This window comes from Chelon labrosus (assembly GCF_963514085.1).
Source record: "Chelon labrosus genome assembly, chromosome: 15".
Lineage (NCBI taxonomy): Eukaryota > Metazoa > Chordata > Actinopteri > Mugiliformes > Mugilidae > Chelon > Chelon labrosus.
Genome location: NC_140348.1, coordinates 427028 through 450569, shown reverse-complemented (window position 1 = coordinate 450569; position 23542 = coordinate 427028). Strand labels below are relative to the sequence as shown.

Below are 23542 nucleotides of genomic sequence, written 5' to 3'. Positions count from 1 at the left end.
CCAACTCACCACCAGGTGGTGATCAGTTGACAGCTCTGCTCCTCTCTTTACCCGAGTGTCCAGAACATACGGTCGCAGGTCAGATGATATGACTACAAAGTCAATCATCGACCTACAACCTAGGCCGTCATGGTGCCAAGAGCACCGATGAACAACCTTATGTTCGAACATGGTGTTAGTTATGGACAAAGTGCGACTCGCACAGAAGTCCAATAACTGAACACCACTCGGGTTCAGATCAGGCAGGCCGTTCCTCCCAATCACGCCCCTCCAGGTCACGCTGTCGTTGCCCACATGAGCGTTGAAGTCTCCCAGCACGACAATGGAATCCCCAGTCGGGGCGCTATCCAGCATCCGTCCTAGGGCCTCCAAAAAGGGCGGGTACTCTGAACTGATGTTTGGCGCATATGCGCAGACAACAGTCAGGACCCGTTCCCCGACCCGACCCTACCCCGCCCTTCCGCCTCTCACCCGGAGCAACTCCAGCAGAGGAGAGAGTCCAACCCCTCTCGAGGACTTCCAGTGTGAGGCCGACTATATCTAGTCGATAGCGCTCAACCGCTTCCACAAGCTCCGGCTCCTTGTTCCAAAAGCCAGCTTACATAACCGAGGATCATACTGCCAAGGCCCCCGCCTTGGTCTGCTGCCCGATCCACAATGCACCGGACCCTTCATAATCCTCCTGCGGGTGGTGGGCCGACAGGGAGGCGAGCCCATGTCTCTCGTTCGGGCTGGGCCCAGCCGGACCCCATGGGTGAAAGCCCACATTTTAAAGTGATATGTTTAAAATATTTAATGTATATGTAAAACAGCATTTAAGTCTCTTGTGAATTCACATTATAACCTTTTCTAAATGGCTAGCAATGGATGCCGATAGCATTTTACATCAGCCCCATTACAACCCATATCAACCCTGGTAACATATCGTAGTTTTCTGTTTATTGTAATGATGGGTTTACAACAGCATACAAAAGGGCAGCAAAAAAATATCGAGTAAAAAGTGTAGGGTATAAAAGATGAATTTAAAAAAAAAAAGAAGTCGCCGCCACCTGGATTTAACTAAATGGTAAATGGCCTTGCTTTTATATAGCGCTTTTCTACCTATTGGTACTCAAAGCGCTTTACAGTCATAGACACATCTACCCATTCGCTCACACAAGCACGCACACATTCACACACCAGTGCCACGCACTGGGAGCAACTGGGGGTTCAGTGTCTTGCTCAAGGACACTTCGGCATGTGGCACATTCTGGGGATCGAACCGCTAACCCTCTGGTTCGTGGACAACCCGCTCTACCTACTGAGCCACAGCCGCCCCTAACTAAGCAAATACGTACGAGCCTCCAGGTTAATTACTGCATGGGTGATTATCTTTCAGTTGGCAACAAGTTATTTAACCCCAACTGATGCAATGAGTAGCTTCTCATTTCTTAAACTACCACGTTTAAAGACACATCCTGTGGTCGTGGAAAAGATGTTAGTCTGTTTGAGAAGGGACAAATCATTGGCATGCATCAAGCAGAGAAAACATCCAAGGAGATTGGAGAAACTACTAAAATTGGGTTAAGAACTGTCCAACGCATTATTAAAAACTGGAAGGATAGTGGAGAACCGTCGTCTTCGAGGATGAAATGTGGTCGGAAAAAAATCCTGATTGATCATGAACGGCGATCACTTTAACGTTTGGTGAAATCAGATCGAAGAAAAACAAGAGTAGAACTCAGGGCTATGTTTCATAGTAAAAGTAAGATAATTTCCACACGTACAATGTGAAGGGAACGCAAGGGATTGGGACTGAACAGCTGTGTAGCCTTAAGAAAACCACTAATCAGTGAGGCTAACTGGGAAAAAAAGGCTTTTAATTTGCTAGGGAGCATAAAGATTGGACTCTAGAGCAATTTAAGAAGTTCATGTGGTCTGATGAGTCCAGATTTACCTTGTTCCAGAGTGATGGGGGCATCAGGGTAAGAAGAGCGGCAGATGAAGCGATGCACCCATCATGCCTAGTGCCTACTGTACAAGCCTGTGGGGACAGTGCTATGATCTGGGGTTACTGCAGTTGCTCAGGTCTGGGTTCAGCAACATTATGTGCCCAAAGAATGAGGTCAGTTGACTACATGAATGTACTGAATGACCCGGTTATTCCATCAATGGATTTTTTCTTCCATGATGGCACGGGCATATTCCAAGATGACAATGCCAGGATTGATGGGGCTCAGATTGTGAAAGAGTAGTTCAGGAAGCATGAGACATCATTTTCACACATGGATTGGCCAGCACAGAGTTCAGACCTTAACCCCATTGAGAATCTTTGGGATGTGCTGGAGAAGGCTTTGTGCAGTGGTCAGACTCTCCCATCATCAGTACAACATTTTGGTGAAAAATTAATGCAACACTGGATGGAAATACATTTTGTGACATCGCAGAAGCTTATTGAATTTCTTAGAGAATTTTTTATTACTTTCTTAAAAGTCAGAAATGTACATACATTTCCTTAGTATTTGGTAGCATTGCCTTTAAACTGTATGACTTGGGTCAAACGCTTTGGGTATCCTTCCACAAGCTTCTCGCAACAGTCTACTGGAATTCTGGTCCATTCCTCTTGACAGAACTTGTGTAACCGAGTCAGGGTTGTAGGCCACCTCGCTCGCACACGCCTTTTCAGATCTGCCCACAAATTTTCTATGGGATTGAGATCGGGGCTTTGTGATGGCCACTCCAAAACATTGATTTTGTTGTCCTTAAGCCACTTTGTAACTACTTTGGCAGAATGCTTAGGGTCATTCTCCATTTGGAATACCCATTTGCGCCCAAGCTTTAACTTCCTGGCTGATGTCTTGAGATGTTGCTTCAATATTTCCACATAATGTTCTTTCCTCATGATGCCGTCTATTTTATGAAGTGCACCAGTTCCTCCTGTGGCAAAACAGCCCCACAACATGATGCTACCATCCCTATACTTCACAGTTGGGATGGTGTTCTCAGACTTACAAGCTTCCCCCTTTTTCCTCCGAATGTAACGATAGTCATTATGGCCAAACAGTTCCACTTTAGTTTCATCAGATCACAGGAAATTACGGCCATCATCTTGACAAGGTCTTTAGCTTTTGTTCTGGGGTTGATTCGCACGTTTCGAACCAAAACACATTCATCTCTGGGACATAGAACCCGTGTCCTTCCTGAGCGCTATGATGGCTGGACATTCACATGGTGTCTGTACTTGCGTATAATTGTTTAAACAGATGAACGTGGCACCTTCAAGCATCTGAAAATAGTACCCAAGGATGAACCAGACTTGTGGAGCTCCACAATTCTCTTCCTGATATCTTGGATGATTTCTTTTGATTTTCCCATGATGTCAAACAAGGATGCAGCGTGTTTGAGGTGTAGCCTTAAAATACATCCACAGGTGTGCCTCCAATTAACTCAGATGTTGCCTGTTAACCTTCTCAGAAGGTTCCAAAGCCATGACATAATCATCAGGGCTTTCCTTCATTGTTTAAAGACATAATAATCTTTGTGTATGTAAACTTCTGACTTTAAAGAAAGTAATAAAAAATTCTCTAAGAAATTCTCTCATTATAGTGGCATTTAGCAAGTAGCAATTTTAGTTTTTGTTTTAGAAATTTTAGTAATCCTAAATGACCTTAAATAAATATATCTATATCTATATCTATCTATATATAGATATAGATAGATATAGATATATATTAAAAAAAAAAAAGGTCCCTCTCACCCTCTTGGGGTGGTGTCTGTGTCATCCTCAAGCTCGGGTCCTCTACCAGAGGCCTGGGAGTTTGAGGGTTCTGCGCAGTATCTTCGCTGTTCCTACGACTGCGCTCTTCTGGACTGAGGCTTCTGATGTTGTTCCTGGGATCTGTTGGAGCCACTCCCCCACTGCCCCGAGTGCTCCTACTACCACGGGGACCACGCTCGCCTTGACCTTCCACATCTGTTCCAGCTGTTCTTTCAACCCTTGGTACTTTTCAACCTTTTCGTGTTCCTTCTTTCTGATGTTGGCGTCTGCTGGTATCACCACATCTATCACCACCGCCTTCTTCTGCTCTTTGTCTACCACCACTATGTCCGGTTGGTTAGCCAGGACCTGTTTGTCAGTCTGGAAGCTGAAGTCCCACAGCACCTTGGCCCTGTTGTTCTCAGCCACCTTCTGTGGTGCGGCCCATTGGGATTTGGGTACTTCTATTCCATACTGGGTACAGATGTTCCTGTACACTATTCCAGCCACTTGGTTGTGTCTCTCCATGTACGCTGACCCAGCTAGCATCTTACACCCTGCTACTATGTGCTGGACTGTCTCAGGGGCATCAGTTGGCACCTTGGATCTGATCTACTCTTGTAGATCTTGGCCTCTATGGCTCTTGTACCTAGGGCCTGTTCTTGTGCTGCCATGATCAGTGCCTCTGTGCTGTCTCTGAGTCCAGCCTTTTCCAGCCATTGGTAGGTCTTCTCGATATCAGCCACTTCTTCAATTTGGCGGTGGTACATGCCGTGTCCTCTTCCTCTGCACTCTTATCGGATTTCAGTTTCCTGAGACATTCACTTAGCAGTTCGTCCTTTGTGGCCATTTTTCTGATGTAATCTTGGATTTTTGATGTTTCATCCTGGATAGTGGCCTTGATGCTCACTCGTCCTCGGCCTCCCTCTTTCCGCTTAGTGTGTAGTCTCAGGGCTAGTGTGTGTATATATATGTGTGTGTGTGTGTGTGTGTGTGTATATATATGTCATGTGGTATGATGATATATGTTTACAGTTAAAATCACTATTCAGTGAGAAATGTAGGTATGTTTGCAACTAATATCTCATGGCTGGATAAGTTTATATTCATGTGATGCCAAAACATGGATAAGAATTGACAATAAAATTGTCAATTTGGTAAAATGAAATAACCACATGCAATATTTTAACTTTAATGGCAGATTAATGAAGATATATCTGACAATCAAATAGATCTGTTTGTCTAGTTTTTCTACACACACACACACACCTTATTCAGGAATGAGAGGAATAATTACTCTAGGTCCAAGATGATTCCATGTCCAAACTGCACAGAGAAGCTTTCCTTTGATCTGTAAGGCTGTATGCCCACACTGTGTGGGGTTGCTGCTATTTATTTTAATTGTTGATGAGACTATTTTATTAATTTCAACGAAAATGCAAATCAAGATAAACTAAAGAATTCAAACTCTTTTTTTTGTGCTCTGTCAAACCAATTTGTACATTAGACACAAAATGAATTTGAGTCGCAGCTAAAGAGAAAAGAAGCTGCTGTATAAGTTCTGAGGACTGAATTGTGGTATTTTAAATGAGGACTTCAGGAATCCCTTTTTTGTTTTTCTATATTGTTTGTGCAGTTGTGTCTCCTACGGGTTCACGTCCTCCCAGCCGCAACCGTAACAATGAGATGCCGGGGGATGAGGAGCTGGGCTTCGAGGCTTCTGTCGCTGCACTTGGTAAGTTTGTTGTTTGAAGGAATTCTGTCTTTGTTTCTCAGTACCAATTTGTCAATCCTCTCCACTTCTCTCACATCTCCTGTATTGTATATTTGTGTTCATCATCTTCCACACACTTTCTACTGTATCCTTCTTCTTGTCTCCACTCTTTGTGCCCTGCAGGTATGAAGACCACTGTTAGTGAGGCTGAGCATCCTTTGCTATGCGAAGGGACTAGACGGGTGAAGGGTGACCTAGCACTGGCTCTCATGATTACCTATAAGGATGACCAAAGCAAACTCAAAAAGGTAGGCTGGGCTGTGGTATTTCAGACTTCCTTCTCAAAGGATAACCTCAAGAAGTTTCAACTTAATGTTTAACCTTATCTTCCTCATGGTTTTTAGTATAAAAGACAAGGATACAAATCTTTACAATTGTAACCAGCAGAACAGGTGCAGTGTAGTTGTTCTCATTGCTGGTTTTGAATACATTCTACACACTGTTTAATGTTATGTGTTGGTGGGATGCAGTCCTGTGCTGCTGTACGTTAGAAGGGTTATGTTGTATTTGTAGCAATGTTGTCATTCACTTCTTAGTTTTAGTAGCAATTTTTAGTAGCAATATCACACTTGATTTTTTATTTTATTCAACACAATCACACAACACTTACAGGACAGGGACAAAACAAATGGTTCAGAACATCTACAAAACGTAGAGAGTTATATGCTGTCTCTGGGTAAGGGTGTGCTGTGTTTTGTGGGTGTATATTGAGTCTCGAATGAAGTATATGTATGTAAAGGAGGAAAAGAGATAGAAAAAACTAAATAAATGCACGAACGAAAGACTAAAGAAAGAAAACTGCTGATTTGGTATTGTGATTGATATGGTGGTAATAGTACAGTAATATATGACATATGGCCCCTGAGGGCCATGTTTACTTGGGAGCGGTCGGTCTAGATGTAGGTTATAACGAAGAAAAATGTTGGTCTGGCACCACTACCTCCAATGCTTTTCAGAGAGGCCCCCAGAGAGACCGTGATATGGTAAATGGCCTTGCTTTTATATAGCGCTTTTCTACCTATTGGTACTCAAAGCGCTTTACAGTCACAGACACATCTACCGCTCACACAAGCACACACACATTCACACACTAGTGCCACGCACTGGGAGCAACTGGGGGTTCAGTGTCTTGCTCAAGGACACTTCGGCATGCGGCACATTCCGGGAATCGAACCACTAACCCTCTGGTTTGTGGACAACCCGCTCTACCTACTGAACCACAGCCTATGTGCTCTATTATGTAAATATAGGAATTGTTGTTGTTTGTTTGTTTGCCTTTGTCTGTGCCCACTGTGTATGCACCACACATATAATTTCTAGTCACAATATTAGTGTTAATGAGAAATAATGTAACTGTGGTAGTACAGACATTATATTGGTGTATATACATGTATAAATTCATGCATGCACACATACACACAACACAAACACATAAACAAAATAATAATGCACTATGTGTGCCTTCAGATGCAGGTGTCTGTTAGTGTAGTTGGGTTATAGAACGGTTCCCCGTGTCATTAAAGGGGAACTCCGGCGCAAAATGAACCTGGGGTTAATAACACATGTGTACCGAGTTCGACCGTTCTCTGGTATTTGTTTTCATGCAATGCATTCCCCAAGATGGCGCCCGCCTGGATATGCGAGCCAGACGCGAACGGTACTGTATTCCTTTTTTAATGAACTGCCTGTATACTTGCAAAGTTCTCAATGCTTCGGTTTACATGTAGAGACCCTAGTTATGCTACCGTGTAAGTGTGGTGATATTGTGAGCCTTGTTAGTGGTATAGAAATAGCGATTTCTTTTACTGTGTCGGTGTGCCCCGAAGGCTAGCGTTATACGCTAAATAGCGGTTTGCAAGAAAACTGGTCACATTTGACTAACAAAACAAATGCATGAAAACAAATACCAGAGAACGGTCGAACTCGGTACACATGTGTTATTAACCCCAGGTTCATTTTGCGCTGGAGTTCCCCTTTAACGGCTGATATATTACTTTTAGTACTTAGAGAAATAAGGAGTGGGTTTTTGTTGATTGAATTTGTTGCGATTTTTATTCTTCTCCTGTTCCTTCTACTTAGCTAAAAGTGTCTGCCCAGGACGAACTGCAAAGGCAAAAGGCATCAGAGTTGGTAACTTGGTAGAAGTCTTGGCATTTCACTTTGCCAAGGTGTCAATACACATGCCTACAGCTAGGTGGCGCTATAATAAGTCAATTTACGTTTTGGCTCTACACATGTGTCTGCTGTTAGTAACATGCCTCTGTTTTTTCTGAGATCATACTGGGCTTACCTGTACTCACTGGGGTTACCGGTGTAAAAAGCTGCAGTTCGTGTTCTGAGCATGGAGTGGACCCCTCCATTATCCCATGGTTTCTGGTTGGGATATGTCCATGTGGTCACTCATGGCACAACAACATTGTTACATTTACTGATATATCCCGTTACGTGTTCGGTGTATTCCCTGATGTTGTTGCCGGAAGCAGCTCAAAACACATCCCAGTCCAGGGAGCTGAAGCGGTCCTGAGGGTGGCGTCTGATTGGTCCATCCAGTGCTGTATTTGTATTGGATGGTAGCAGCAGGACCATAGAGTGATGTGATTTGTCGAGTACCAGGCGGGGCGGGCTTTGTAGGCTTGCCTGAACGGAGTGTAAATATGGTCAGGATGTTATCACCACAGGTTGGAAACTCCACATGGTGGTATTTCGGCAGTACTCTCCTCTGGTTTCCTTTGTTGAAGTCGCCAGCCTCGATAAAAGCAGCCTCTGGTTGTAAAGTTTCATGTTGGTCGATAACCCTGTACAGCTCTCCTAGTGCCTGTGTGGTGTCTGGGCAGGCCAGCACGGTGGGACAGTGAGTAGTGCTGGGGCCTCACAGCAAGAAGGTCCTCGGTTGGAATCCCCGGGCCAGAGAGGTCTCAGTGCCTTTCTGTGTGGAGTTTGCATGTTCTCCCCGTGTTTGCGTGGGTTTTCTCCAGGCACTTCGGTTTCCTCCCATCATCAAAAAGAAAAAACATGGATGCTAGCCGCCGGGTCAGGTTGGCTCACAGTGGCGGCGTGCGGTCGCAGCGCCTCAGGACTAACCCTCCATCCATCCATGCAATTTCGTTGTACGTTGTAGAATGACAAAATAAAGCACTTTACACTTTACTTTTACTTTACCTTTGGGGGATACAAACAGCCATGAGAACCACCGCTGTGAACTCCCTGGGCAAATAAAGATGAATGTGGGTGGATGACGGAGGAAGCCATGAATGGAGGTGTGTTTTGTGATTATGACTTTGCGGGCGCTACAACGTGAGCAGGGTATAATCGCAGCCGTAATCGCAGCCTTTGCGGTTAGAAAATTGCACTTGATCATATCGCGATATTATCGCAAATGCAATATATCGTTCAGCCCTAACTTACACCAGAGAAATGCTTACGAACCACTTATTCCTGTTAAGGGTTGTGGGGTCTGCTGGAGGCTATCTCAGCTGTCATTTTTTTCAGTAACGACTAATCTAATTAATTACTATTTCCGCCGTTACCGACACTGAAATGTGGTGCGTTACATTGCGCCGTCAGCCGGCCACAAGAGCTGCGAAGGTGTTTTTTTCCCTCTGGGGGGGGGGGGGGGGGGTAGTCGCATAAGTGATGATGATTGGCTAAGGTAGGGTAAGATTTCATGGTAAGCCAATCAGTGGCAGGGCAGTGTTCAGTTGGGCGAGTGTTTTTTACACACAAACGCGCACATAGCAGTATCACACAAGCGATCAGAGATAGTCTGCAGCAATGGAGAGATGGAGCATTCAGAGGTAAAGTTGAAGTATAGGCACTACTTTAACCTCATTGAGGTAAAAGGCAAGGACGTACACATAAAGTGTACGTTACGCTCAGAAAAAAAATCGAATTCGTATTTAAACATGTATTTTTTTTTTTAAAAAGTAACGCAATAGTTACTTTCCCTGGTAACTAGTTACTTTTATAGTGGAGTAATTCAGTTACTAACTCAGTTTCTTTTTGGGAGAAGTAGCTAATAACTATAATTAATTACTTTTTAAAAGTAACGTGCCCAACACTGGTGAGCACTTATGTGAAACAGTGGGTGGATGTGTCATTGTGACTATAAAGTGCTAGAGTGCCAATAGGTGGAAAACACTACATAAATACAGTTTGTCGTTTGATTTCTAACAGTTTATCAAGCATAGTGACATTAGTAATATTACACTGGGAATCCATTCTCTGAAGTCTTACCTGTCCACAGAAACTGGGACCATCCATACACACTATATTGCCAAAAGTATTCGCTCATCTGCCTTTAAACGCATATGAGCTGCAAACGAAGTGACATCCCATCCTTAATCTGTAGGGTTTAATATGACGCCGGCCCACCGTTTGCAGCCGTAATTTTTCCAGAGGCACATTTGTGAGGTCAGACACTGATGTTGGACGAGAAGGCATAGCTCACAGTCTTTGCTCTAATTCATCCCAATGTGTTCTATTGGGTTGAGGTCAGGGCTCTGTACAGGCCAGTCAAGTCAGTCCTTTCACTGGAACTAAGGGGCCAAGCCCAGTTCCTGAAAAACAACCCCACACCATAATCCCCCTCTTTCCCCCCTCCAAACTTCACACTTGGCACAATGCAGTCAGACAAATACCGTTCTCCTGGTAACCGCCAAACCCAGATTCATCCATCAGATTGCCAGATGGAGACGCGTGATTCGTCACTCCAGAGACCGTGTCTCCACTGCTCTCACTGCCTATGGCTTAAGCGGTAAATGCATCGAAGAGCTGTTCAACTGTCAAGCATGTATGCTTACATTGGATTGACTGACATGTGATCACACCAGGACTTGTATTGGGCTATACTCAATATTAAAATGATCAGGATCGGATTGGGGGCTGAAACAAACTCGGATCAGGCAATTTCCCCATTGCGGGACTAATAAAGGTTTTCTCAAATTTAATCGTCATAGACTTGAAGAAAAATGCAGCTTCACCTTTCACTTCTTGCAAGCCATCACCACCCAAGAACTCAAGTGTAGTCTATTGAAAACGTCACAAAAGAGGATGTATTTCCTGCTGCAACTGAGAAGCTTAACCTGCCAATGACAGTGGTGGTGCACTTCTACACCTGACTCATCAAGTCCATCCACATTTCCTCCATTGCTGTCTAGTACGCTGCTGCAACTACTAAGTACAATGACAGCAGTGCAAGCTTCGCTCTGTCCTCAAACTCTAGACACACTTGGTAAATTGTAAATGGTCCTGTATTTATATCTACCTATTTGTATTCACAGCACTTTGCACACATCCATCCATTCACAGAAGAGCACAAAAAATAAAAACGCAACTTGGGGTTCAGTGTCTCCCTCAATGAGACTTTGACATGTGGTTCGTTTACCAGGTATCAAATCACTAATTGTTACAACCCGGCTCTGGTAAGGGTGAAGGAAGTAACATTAAACCCAGATGGAAATGGCTTTAAGTCAGGTTTATTGCCGTGAAGCATTTTGAACAAAAGGTGCAGTAATAAGGCTGGACACTGGGGTGCTGAATAAAGCAAAGAAATTAGTAAAACAAAACGAAACTAAACATGCAGACCATGTCCTTTCTAAGAAATTAAATCTCAAATAAAAGTCTACCTCCCTACCCAAACAAAACACATCAATAAACAACACCCCAAACCTATATGTGACTATACAACCAAAAACCTAGCCAGAGTGAACCAAAGTAAGTGTGGAGATGCGGTCCAGCATAGACAAACAAAACTAAGTACTCAAATCAAAAGGTTTTCAGCCTGACTAAGTATCTTGGAACTATAAAGGTCAATAAGCACAAAATCACAGAAGTTTCAAAGTTTCAAGAAGACACCAAACGGGCAGACCAATATCCAGCAAGATAGGTGGGGGATGCTTCCAGCTTCTGAGTGTCAGGCACAGTCTTTAAATAGGATTCCTGACCAATCAGTTCATCCAGGGGCGTGGCGATGAATCTCCCAGATGAAATGTGCCACAGCTGTGTGTGGACGCCCGACTGAAATGGCAGGGGCCATAACACTAATCCTCTGGTTTGTGAACCTTCCGCTTTAACATCTGAGCCGCAGCTCAATCACTTTCCCCTGGCAGGTGGTTTAGGTCCATCAGGACTATAACCTCATGATGTGGTGGTGTCTTCCTTTCTTCCTGACTGGACTTTTAAACAAGCCCGCCCTCACACATACACACGCATGGACTCTTATCCACCACCATGAGTGAATATGCATTAACATTATAACATTAACGGACTTTAATATGCTGTTCATGCACAGTTTGTACAGTTCCTTTTCTATTTAAAACTGTTCCTTCTGTATTAACATCGAGGTTTTAACGGACCTTTTTTTTTTTTGTTTTTTCCCTCCACGTGTTTTTATATGTTTGACAAGCAAAAGTGCATACAGTGAGAGACAGGGATTTTTTTTTGTTTTCCTTTTCCTTCTTCTCAAAAATAAGACCTCCCCCATCCTACAGTAAAAAAATAATACAAAAAAAAATAAAAATTACAAATCCTTCCTTCAACTATTAGCAAATAAACAAATAAGTACACAGAAGATAGCAACATGTGGAGAAGTAGCATTGTCAATGGATTGAAATGAGGTAAAGAGATAAACGAAATAAGCTGACAAGATTGTAAGAGGTGAGCATTCCATTTTCCCTGTAACGTCCCCAGACAGAATCAAATTTTGCAGGTGTCCCCCACAGAGTATGCTTACACTACTCACAATAAGTTAGGGATTGGTATTGTCAGTAAGTCATTCCAAGTTCATCATTCAAACAGCCATGAACACACAACGTCACTTAACGGACGAGCAGCGCCACCTGGCCATAGCGTGCCTTCAGGTCGGTGGCAGGCAGTCAGATGTTGCACGTGAACTTGGTGTGTCTCAAAGTGTCATCAGCAGACTTGCATCAAGACACAGAACTACTGGCAGAGTTTGTGAGAGACCCAAGAGTGGACCCCCACGAGTGACAGACCGCAACGATGACCAGTACCTGAGGACCTATGCACTCAGACATCATTATGCAACTGTCACACAGCTGCAGGCCCGTTTACGAGATGTGAGGGGTACTAGGGTTTCCAGACAAACCACTCGCAACCGACTCCACCGCTTTGGCTTGAATGCCAGACGACCGTGCAGGTGATTCCACTGACACCAAGACACCGCCGTGTACGTTTGCAGTGGGCACAAGATCATGTGACCTGGACAATGCAGCAGTGGTCTACCGTCCTGTTCACTGATGAGTGTCGGGTCACCTTGCACAAAATGATGGTTGTCAGCGTTGCTGGAGAAGGCGAGGTGAGCGATACGCCGAGGTCAACATGGTCCCCAGGGTTCGCTTTGGTGGAGGAGGTGCAACAGTCTGGGCAGGCATCACCAGTCAGCGCAAAACAGATTTGGTTATTGTAGATGGCTCAGTCACTGCACATTCTTACCTCAGAGACATCATAGAACCCATCATCATCCCCCAATTCCGCCAGCACACCCCCAACTTTCTGTTCATGGATGATAATGCTCCACCACATCGTGCCAGAATTGTCACAGCTCGACTTCAGGAAGTCGGAGTGCCTCATATGGTATGGCCAGCAATGTCCCCTGACCTGAACCCCATAGAGCACGTCTGGGATCAGCTGAAGCAGAGACTGGATAATCATACCCAACCCCCACGTGACCTGGCAGAAAATTCAGACCAAATAGGAAAAGCACTCATGTAAATAACAATATCCCTAACTTATTGTGAGTAGTGTAATTGCTATTGTTAGTGGTATCCATAAAAGATATTTTTTGGCTCTTCCTTCTATGCCTTTTGGTAATAGACCCAGTATTGCCACCATTGGACCCATTGTAATATTTCCACCAAATATTCCATTAAGTGTTTCAAACACTTCTTCCCAATACATTCAGTTTGGGGCATGACCAAAGAATGTGAATCTGATTACCAATGTGTGGGCCACAATTTCTCCAGCATTTATTCGAGTATGTAGTGCCATTTTTTAAAACCTACATCTGATTTAGAGGGCACAAAATCATTTAAATATCCAATATTCGTAAGTGCTGAAATTGTTTTAGACAGGGCAAATGTGGATTTTATTGTCTGTCATATTTTAAACGTGATGTTGGTCCATTCTCCCATGTTTATTTTACTTGAATGGGTATCTAGGAATGGAGTTTCACATAAACTCTTTTCAGTTTCGAGCCAGCATGTATATGACAGGTCCTGAATCCATGTTATCAACGGTTTTAATTGCGCAGCCCAAAAGTCATATTTCAAATTTGGAAGTTTGAGCCCTCCCTTTGCTTTAGGTAACTGTAGCACTTTTAGTCTGATTCTTGGTCACTTTCTTTGCCAGATAAATATTGAAATTAGCTTGTCCAATTTGTCAAATGTGGTTCTGGGGATGTCAGTAGGTAACATTTGAAACAAACAAAGTAATTTGGGCAGCACATTCATGTGGACGCTCTCAACGCGGCCCAACAGAGATAGGGGTAGTATTGACCATTGGTCGAAATCCTTACTAACGTTTTCAATTAAACTTTTGTAATTGAAATTGTACAGTTTTTCCAATGAAGGTGGTATATGAATGCCTAGATACTTAATGCCATCTACTGGCCATTTAAACCCGCTCTGCGATTTAGTTGTATCCATTGTTTTGTCCACGTTCAATTTGTAGCCCGAGAAGTATCCATACATGAAAATGAGGTCCTTCAAGTATGGTATTGTTGTTATAGGTTTTGTGAGATACAACAGTATGTCATCTGCATATATTGAAATTTTATGGTGTTCTCCATTTATCGCAACCCCCTTTATATTATCGTCATCCCTAATCAGCTGTGCTAGTGGTTCAATACTGATATCGAATAAGGGAGGAGATAGTGAGCAACCCTGTCGACACCCGCGTTCTGGGGTGAAGCGGTATGAGAGAAACCCGTTCACATTCACTGCAGATTGTGGATCTGAATATAAGGTTTGTATCCATTTGATGAAGTTTGGGCCAAATTGTAATCGTTTCAGAGTTTGAATTAGGTATTGCCGGAATACTCAATCGAATGCTTTCATGGCATCTAAGGATAGTATCATTGACTCCTTTTCTTTAACTTTTGGGTTAAATTTAACAACCCTCTAATGTTGTCCCCATAGTACCTTCCCTTTATGAACCCTGTCTGATCTGGATGAATAATTTCTATAGTAATTTTATTGACACGTCTCGCTAGGATAGCTGTTAAGATTCGTAAATCTGTATTCAATAACGAGATCGGCCTGTATGATTGACATTTGACGGGATCTTTGCCATCCTTATGTATTACCACTATAGTAGCCTCTCTCCAAGAGGGGGCCATGGTTCCGGATTGTAATGCATGATGGTAAGCGTGTAGCAATAAAGGTGATATAATCTCTATAAATGCTTTATAAAATCCGTTGATAAACCCATCTGGGCCAGGGCTTTTATTATTTTTCAATGTGGCGATTATCTGACGTATTTCCAGGTCCTTAATTGGTTCATCCAATTCTCTCGCCATAGGTTCAGGTCTTTTAAAAATTGTGCTATTTCCTCATCATTTGTGCAGGTATCCGTATTTTGGTACAGAGTCTTGTAAAATTCAGCAAAAGAATTTGATATTTCGTCCGGTTTTGTGAGAGTTGAGTTGTTATCCTTTAATTGCTGCACTATGTTAGATGATTGTTGTTTTTTAAGTCTTAGTGCTAATAACCTGCTCGCTCTATTACCATTTTCGTGTATTTTTGGTTAGTAAACCTTAAATTGACCTCTATTTTTTCATTACTTAAGCTGTTTAGGTCTCTGCGTGCCTCTTTAAGATTATTTAATAAACTTGATGTTGGGTTTCTTTTGTGTTGCTGCTCAAGCTGCCTTATTTTGTCTTCTAGCGCGCGTTGTTTTCTTTCCCTCTTCCTTTTCCTGGCACTTGTAAAGGAAATGATTCAGCCTCTAATATATGCCTTTGCACAGTAACATAGAATGAGGGGTGATATTTCAGGTGAGGTGTTGGTATCAAGATAATTTTTTAATTTTAATTTTAATTCAGTTTTAAATTGTAGTGAATTCTCTGTCATTAAGGAGTGACGCATTTAATCTCCATTGTTTAGTTGATTGTCTGTTACCAGTGTGCCATGACAATACAAGAGGCGCATGATCGGACAATGTAATTGGAAAGATCTTTATGTCAACTACTCTGTAAGATTCTGCCTTAGGAGTGAAAAAGAGGTCTAATCTGGAGTAGAATAACTTCTACTCCAAACTTCTACTCCATCTATCAATCCATTCACCATTATAAATCTCCCTGCTAAGTCTTTATGAATTTTGGTTGGTGTAAAATTGACCTATGTATCAAAATAGATACACCTCTTTTCCTGCCAGATGGGTGTGATGAGTAATATACCTTGTCTGCCCAGGACTTCTTTAATTTCTCATGTTCTGTATCTGATAGATGAGTTTCTTGCAAGAATGCAATCTGACTTAAATACCACTGCACTACTGCACTTTACTCACATAGCTGCTTTCATTGCTGTAAATGTGTGTATGTATATGAGCTACCCCGCTCTAAGTTTACACTGAGTTTACAGTCTATACTTTATTTTTCTCGGTTTACATTTACACAATTGTTTACCTTGTGTGTTATGTGCAATTACTCTATCTATCTATCTTATATCATATACCAACATAAAAAGTCTGGTAAAGGACTTCCGGTTTGATGAGGTAGTGCGCAGACGTGTGAGCAGGGAGCTCCGGCCAAACTTTTTCATTTACTTTTCAAGTCTACCAAATTAACAGTGCTTTTCTTGGGGGCGACTCGCGTATTACTAAACATTTATGTGGGAAAGAGTACAGCGACATATTGAATACCTCAAAGTCGAAACGTCATCCGACAACAACAACATTGCTGCAGCCGCCGTCGCTTCAGAGCGTTCAGACCTGGGGGCCACTTCGACCCAGTCACCAAGATCGACCTTGAGGCTCTATTCAACAAACAGCGTAATAGCTTCAAAGCCGACATGGCTATCCTGATACAACAGTCAACTGAATCCCTGAAGCAGTCGTTCGATTCGTTAGGACAGCAGGTGACATCATTTAATAACCGTCTCACAGTTTTAGTGGGTGAAAATTTCGAAAAACTTACCAAGATGGAAGCTGTTGTTAAGTCCTTGCAATCCCAATTCCTGGAACAAGTGGATGATCTTGAGAATTGGTCTAGGCGCTCTAACTTGAGGATTATCAACATACCTGAAGGGAGCGAGAAGGACCAAGAAGGAAGGAAGCTATCGAGAACCCCGGAGACGCTATCTAGATTTAGTGCACGCTAAAGTGGATGGACATTTATAAATGATCAGTTAGGAAAAGATGCACCAGGAAGTCATTGGACATTAATGCACATCCAAGCCCGCATACATCCAAATAACCTGGTGTGGCACTAATGTGAGGTATGGATATGCAGTATGTGAGTCAGCTCTGTCACTGCAATCTATTGTTATTTTTTTCCCTTAAAGCTATTACTAGCTTTTCTATTGTAAGTTAACTTTTTTTTTTCCTTGTTTGATATGGACAAGACATAGTTTCTACTTACGTTTTTTTCTTTTTTCTTTTAGTAATTCGGATGCTGATATGGGTGAATTGTCACCCCCTGCTATTTCTTTTTATTTTGCGCCTATTGTGCATTGTAGACACTTTTGTAGATCTAGGAGGCCTGTCTGCTCAGTAAGTGATTAGTTCACAGATTTATGGTATACGGAAGTAACAGAGTTTATGGCGTCCCGCTTCTAGTTCTTGTTTCTGGGACAGGCTTAGGGAGGTTTAGGTATGTTTATTTGTTCCCATTTTTGAGGGTTTTTGTTTTGGGGAATTGGGATGGTAAATCCTACAGATTTACTTTTAATTTTATTATTGTCTGCGTGTTTCTAACGCTACTTCCTTCTACAAAGCATTGTATCTTTTCACCATATACTTACAAGTTTGATTATGGCTAATACAACAAATAAAGGGCATCTTGTTTAAGATTTGTCTCTTGGAATGTTAAAGGGATCAACAGCCCAGTTAAAAGGGGTAGAGTATTTTCCCACTTCAAACAGAAATTGTTTTCTTACAAGTGACGCATTTGATCACTAAGGATCATCACAGGTTAAAGGCTTCATGGATTGGCCAAAGTTTTCACTCCAATTTTAGTAGCAAAGCAAGGGGTACAGCGATTTTAATACATAAAAAATAATTCAGTTTAACCCAACAAATGTCGTAGCTGACCACCAGGGCCAGTTTGTTATAGTATCAGGCTCCCTTAATAATGAATCTGTTGTTCTTGTCAATCTCTATGCACCCAATTGGGATGACGAGGTATTTATTAAGAAGGTAATCTCACTTTTACCAGAACAAAGTTCCTATCATTTTATCCTTGGGGGTGACCTTAATTGTACAACAGACTCTGTTAGACAAATCCTGCCCAAGGCAGAATCCTCCTTCTAAAATGGCCAAAGTAATCTCATCATTTATGGATCAAACAGGTGTGGCCCCATGGCGCTTTCGATATCCTGATAAAAAAAAAACTATTTTCCTTTTACTCCCAGGTCCATAAGACATTTTCAAGAATTGACTATTTTTACATTGATAATTATTTTCTTCCTGTTGTCGATAACATAGAATACTCAGCGATAGTGTATCTGACCATGCTCCAGTGCTACTCGACCTTTCGTTTACACTCTTACAAAAAACACGCCCCCCATGGAGGTTGAATTGTACAATGCTGAATGATGATGGATTCTGCAAAACAATCTCAAAAGAAATTGACGAATTTCTTACACTAAGTCTTATGTCATACCCCCATCTTTACTTTGTGAGACATTAAAGGTGGTAGTCCGAGGAGAGATAATATCTTATTCTGCAAGACTAAATAAACTTAAAAAACAAAAACAGGAACACCTCATGGGAAACATAACAGCCTTGGACAGAAAGCTATCGGTATCTCCATCCCCTGAATTAGACAAGTAGAGACAATACCTTAAAATGAACTACAACCTACTGTCAACACAAGAAACTGAAAAATTACTCTTATGATCATGTGGATTTCTTTATGAGCATGGTGAGAAGGCAGGTCGTCACATGTCACGCCAAATTAAAAGCCAATCAGTATCCCAGCAAATTAAACAGATCAGAACCCCTTCAGGTGCAATTACAGTAATCATCGGTTATAAATGAAACCTTTAAAATATTTTCGCAATCCCCAACTGACAAAACAAACATGACAAGTTTTCTAGATAACCTGGAATTTCCACCCATTTCTTCTACTGAAAAGAGCAAAATGGATCGACCTTTAGAAATCCCCTGGCCCAGACGGCTATCCTATAGAGTTTTTTAAAAAAATTTGCTGATAAATTGATTCCTCTCCTTTTAGACATGTTCAGTGACTCTCTGGACCGGGTAGCCCTGCCTCAAACTCTCACAGAGGCGTCAATAACCTTATTACTAAAACCGGGTAAAGAGGATTCTGATTGTAGTCCATACCGCCCCATTTCTCTTTTAAATGTTGATTATAAGATTTAAGCTAAAGCGCTGGCCGTATAACTCGAATCGATTATGCCAAGCATCATCTCACTCGGCCAAACTGGATTCATGAAAATCTAACACTATTTCCCCATCATTCGTCGCCTCCTCGACATTCTTTTTTCCCCAGCATCCGAGGAGATACCAGAAGTGGTGGTCTCCTTGGATGTGGAGAAGGCTTTTGATCGGGTGGATGGGGTTATCTGTTTGAGGTCTTAAAGAGGTTCTGCATTGGGTCTAAGCATACAGTATATCTTGGATTACACTTTTATACTCTTCCCCTAAGCACTAATGGGATGAAATCCCGATATTTCACACTCAGTGGAGGAACCCGTCAAGGGTGCCCTTTGAGCCTGCTGTTGTTCGCCGTGGCCATCGAACCATTATCTATCGCACTTAAATCAGCCAGTTTTAGTAATGGAATTTTCAGAGGTGGTTTGGAACAATTTCCTTATATGCGGATGATTTATTATTGTTTATTTCAGATCCAAAAACTACCATCCCTAAGATAATTGAACTGCTTAACAGTTTTGGAACATTTTCAGGTTATAAATTGAACTTTGCAATGAGTGAATGCTTTGCTGTAAATAACTTGGCCCTTGGAGTATCTCCCATTAAAAATGTCTAAAAATAGCTTTAAGTATTTAGGTGTGCATATCTGCCGTAAGCTATCAGATCTTTACAAGAACAACTTTCCACCCCTAATCGACAAGCTTAAATCAGATCTGGAAATGTGGAATAATTTGCATATAACTATAGCAGGCAGAGTAAACTGCATCAAAATGAACGTGTTTCCATGCTTTCTGTATCTTTTGGACTCCAGGGATTGTCTAATCACAGCCCTATCCAAAACAATCATCTCTTCCTCCCTATAGTAATATTGCATGACATTACGTCAACAGGGGACGCTACAGGTGACACGGACACATATCATTTGACTTTAAGGCCTATAACTTTTGAGGTATTCACTCAATCCTGATGAAACAGCCGTCATTATACTATGCTTGCGTACAATCATGGCAAGTTTCGTGACATTCGGGATGTAGGGGGCGCTACAACGACTACATGTTTATATCTCACAAACCACAGTTAACTGCTTGAAATTTGACAATAATAATTTGTGGATGACTCCTTACAAGCCCAACAACTGTGCCCCTCTGATTCATTACATAGCCCTAGTTCTAATGGACTAGGCCACACCCATTTCCACCTGCCATTTTTTTCCCACCATTTTGAAAAAATTGCACCTCAAAGCAAAATCAAGTCCTCCTAGCCCGTTCATCCAATTTTCACCAAACCTGGCATGTATCATTTATGGACAAAGATAATGAAAATTCTTCAAAAGAATTTTAGCAGGGTTATTAATTACAAAGTCAATGGCTAATTTTTTTTTTACGGCATGGTGCAGTTTTACTCAAAAGCTAATATTTTGTGAAGTATATGCCCAAACTTAATTAAACTTCATATCACTGATAATAATGTGATTCTGTACAAGCACCCCAAATTTTGTGACCCTTGGTCTCGAGGGGACACTACGCAAGTAACATTTCAATATCTCAAAAACTAGCTGACTTCATGAACTCTGGCATACACAGTCTGTGAAATATTGTGTAGATACCAATCAAGTTACATGGCATTACATCAACAGGGGGCTACAGGTGACACAGAAACATTTCATATTTTGAAGCTGCAGGATCCCTATTGATTTTGTTCCGATTTTTATTATTAGGGGTCTATGCAACAAAGTCACCTGCATTTTGTCACCTGTCACTTGCAGTGACACCTCTAGTGATCAGTGTCTGTTGTCCTTAACAACAAGAAATTGGTAGGAAAGAGGGTGACAATATATCAACATTATGATTACAGCTTTACAACTGCCCATAGTGGCTACAAAATGATTGTTTTGGATTTGCACTAATCATTGTAAAACCCCTTTTGGTATTCCTTTCAAACTAATTTATTGTACATGAAACCATTGTCCCACCCCTTAAAACAGCAATCGTATCAGAAAAAAAACAATGTCATGAGCTGTTTATATTTTCTGTAGTGGATGAATGGACATACATTTATTCTGTGACATTTGAAAAAAAAAAATGTGTGTACACTGTTTCTGATAATCTCCCACATACTGTCTACATAAAGTTCTTTGTGTCTCCATCTTCAGATACTGGATAAGTTGTTGGACAGGGAGAGTCAAACCCACAAGCCCCAGACTCTAAGCTCATTCTACTCAAGCAAGCCAGCAGCTGGTAGTCAGCGCAGCCCATCCAAACATACTTCTGCCAGCCACAGTGGGGTTGGTGGTACCGCAGGGGTGGTCTCCAAACATGCCTCCTCATCTTCCCCTGCAGCCACTTTGGCTGCCTCTTCCTCCACCTCTTCCCCTGCTGTGGTACTTGCAGGGGAGGATGTGGTTGCCCAGCCTGAACTGAACCCAGTGCCGAACAGTATAGCAGGAGAAAGCACTGCCGAGACCAGGGAGCATGGTGAGAACCCAGACACAAGTCTAATTATACTGAGGGACACAAACAACATCTTCACATTTACAATAGTGTTATGAGACTTGATATATTGTCACTGTACAGCTATAGGTTTCTCCACATTGCATGAGAATGTATATGTTATAATTGAAATGGGTAGATATTCTACCCATATCTTTTGTTGTAACTAGGGCTGGGCGATATGGCTGAAAAATGTATCACGATATAAGTGTTTCATATCAGTCGATATCGATAATTATTGATTCGTTTTTTTAACCTGTTCTACCCAGACTTCTCAACTGTGCTGAAGTGCATCCGTTATTTCTTTATATTGCTTTGATGTTTTGTCATATGGCACTGCTGCCGTGTACCTCTTGATCAGAGGTTGCGCTATACTTTTTCATTGTCTGTCATTTTGACTGACAGGGTCATAAAAATCCCGTCATAACCCATTTTTACCCATCACTTTAATTTTTTGAATAATGATAACAATGACATATTCAATAGCATTTAATTTTCATTCATTTTTTATTAATATTCAGTAGCGGTGGAAAAAAAGTTTCGGTTCATATAACCAGCCATCAAAGACGACTCAAGAATCATGAATCTAGAGTCTATTTGACCGGCTCAGTTGAGTCCTACCACGTTTGATTGATATATAATCAATAAACGGCACCATTCAAACATCTTACATCTCACTCGGCAGAGAAACAAAACGTACTACCCAACTTGACTACTAGCAAACTAAGGCACTCAGACAGTCACTCAGTTACTCACAATACACAGAGAAACGAAACTTAACTGACTCATAACCACTGCTCGTGGATCCCTGCTTAACCGAGAGTCAGCAGCCGCTCACTTGGCCGGCACATAAACAAAACTTAACCGACTCTTACTACTAATCAAGAGAGACAAGAGACAATTAATATGCTCACTCTCCACCAAGTTTGCAGACAACATCGGTCTGACTTTTGTCTGACTTGAAATAACCAAAATATTGCCAAACTGGTGACATGACCTTTCATTTTTTTTCTACAATTTACTCTCGCGCTGTCACACTCATATTCTCTTTTCATTCCTCGTTTTTTTTTTTTTTTTGACGTTGTTGATGCGATGCCAAGGCTAAAGCCCTTCCTCTGCTGTTTTATCACCCAGACCTAGTTGTAACATACTTCCTACTTACCAACACAATATTCATTGATAAAAACAGACATCATTTTCTAACCTTGCAGTTTCAGATGGGCCTGCTACATCAAGTGACCAGCAGAATGAAATAGCTGCATTTAAGCTGGAGGCTACAGTGCCCAGTCGGCTGGCTCTGGGAACACGCTGTGGATATAGCCAACGCTGCTGGGGGTCACCAGTCCGGCAGAAGAAGAAACACACTGGTACACCTTTTGTCAATAATATCAATACTATTAATATCAGACAACATAGTTATTAAAATTGTTATTAGTAATAGCAGCTCTGTTCAAAAAAGGTTAAAAAAAAGGCAACTGGACTTGTAGAGTTTTTTGAGAAGACGTGTCACCACTCATCCGAGTAGCTTCTTCAGTTCTAGGGGACTGGTGGGAAGTTCGAGGTTTAAATAGGAATTCCTACTGAAACTTGCTTGTTGTGTGAATGGTGTTCTAACGACCCTTGTCCGTCAGAGTGTGAATGAGGTTGACACTAAGCATACACACACACAGACGTGGTGAAACGTCTTCTCAAAAAACTCTACAAGTCCAGTTGCCTTTTTATGAACCTTTTTTCGGATATACCATGACCTGGATGACGGAGAACCTTCACAGAGAATAGCAGCTCCGTTTTAGTTTTTTGTTTGAACAGAAAACTGCCTCCACTTGTTCAGACAATCAGCTTGACTATCTACATTTTCAGACTTGCATTTTGGATTTTTAGTTTGGCTTATATAGTTTATCTTGTTTTTCTTACAGGTTAAATACGTTTTTGTTCCCAAAACCATGCTACGTAAAACTGCTTTAATCAGGT

General features: G+C 41.9%; 1 protein-coding gene across 2 annotated transcripts in view; it reads left to right on the top strand.

The window, feature by feature from the left end:
- Window positions 1-23542, top strand: part of zswim8 (zinc finger, SWIM-type containing 8) — an 81555-nt gene that overhangs the window by 40564 nt on the left and 17449 nt on the right. For both annotated transcript variants that reach the window (XM_084561089.1, XM_084561090.1), the window contains exons 14-17: window positions 5373-5471; window positions 5634-5758; window positions 21235-21556; window positions 22783-22938. In XM_084561089.1, the coding sequence (XP_084417215.1) occupies window positions 5373-5471; window positions 5634-5758; window positions 21235-21556; window positions 22783-22938 (702 nt within the window). The remainder of the gene's footprint in view (window positions 1-5372; window positions 5472-5633; window positions 5759-21234; window positions 21557-22782; window positions 22939-23542) is intronic.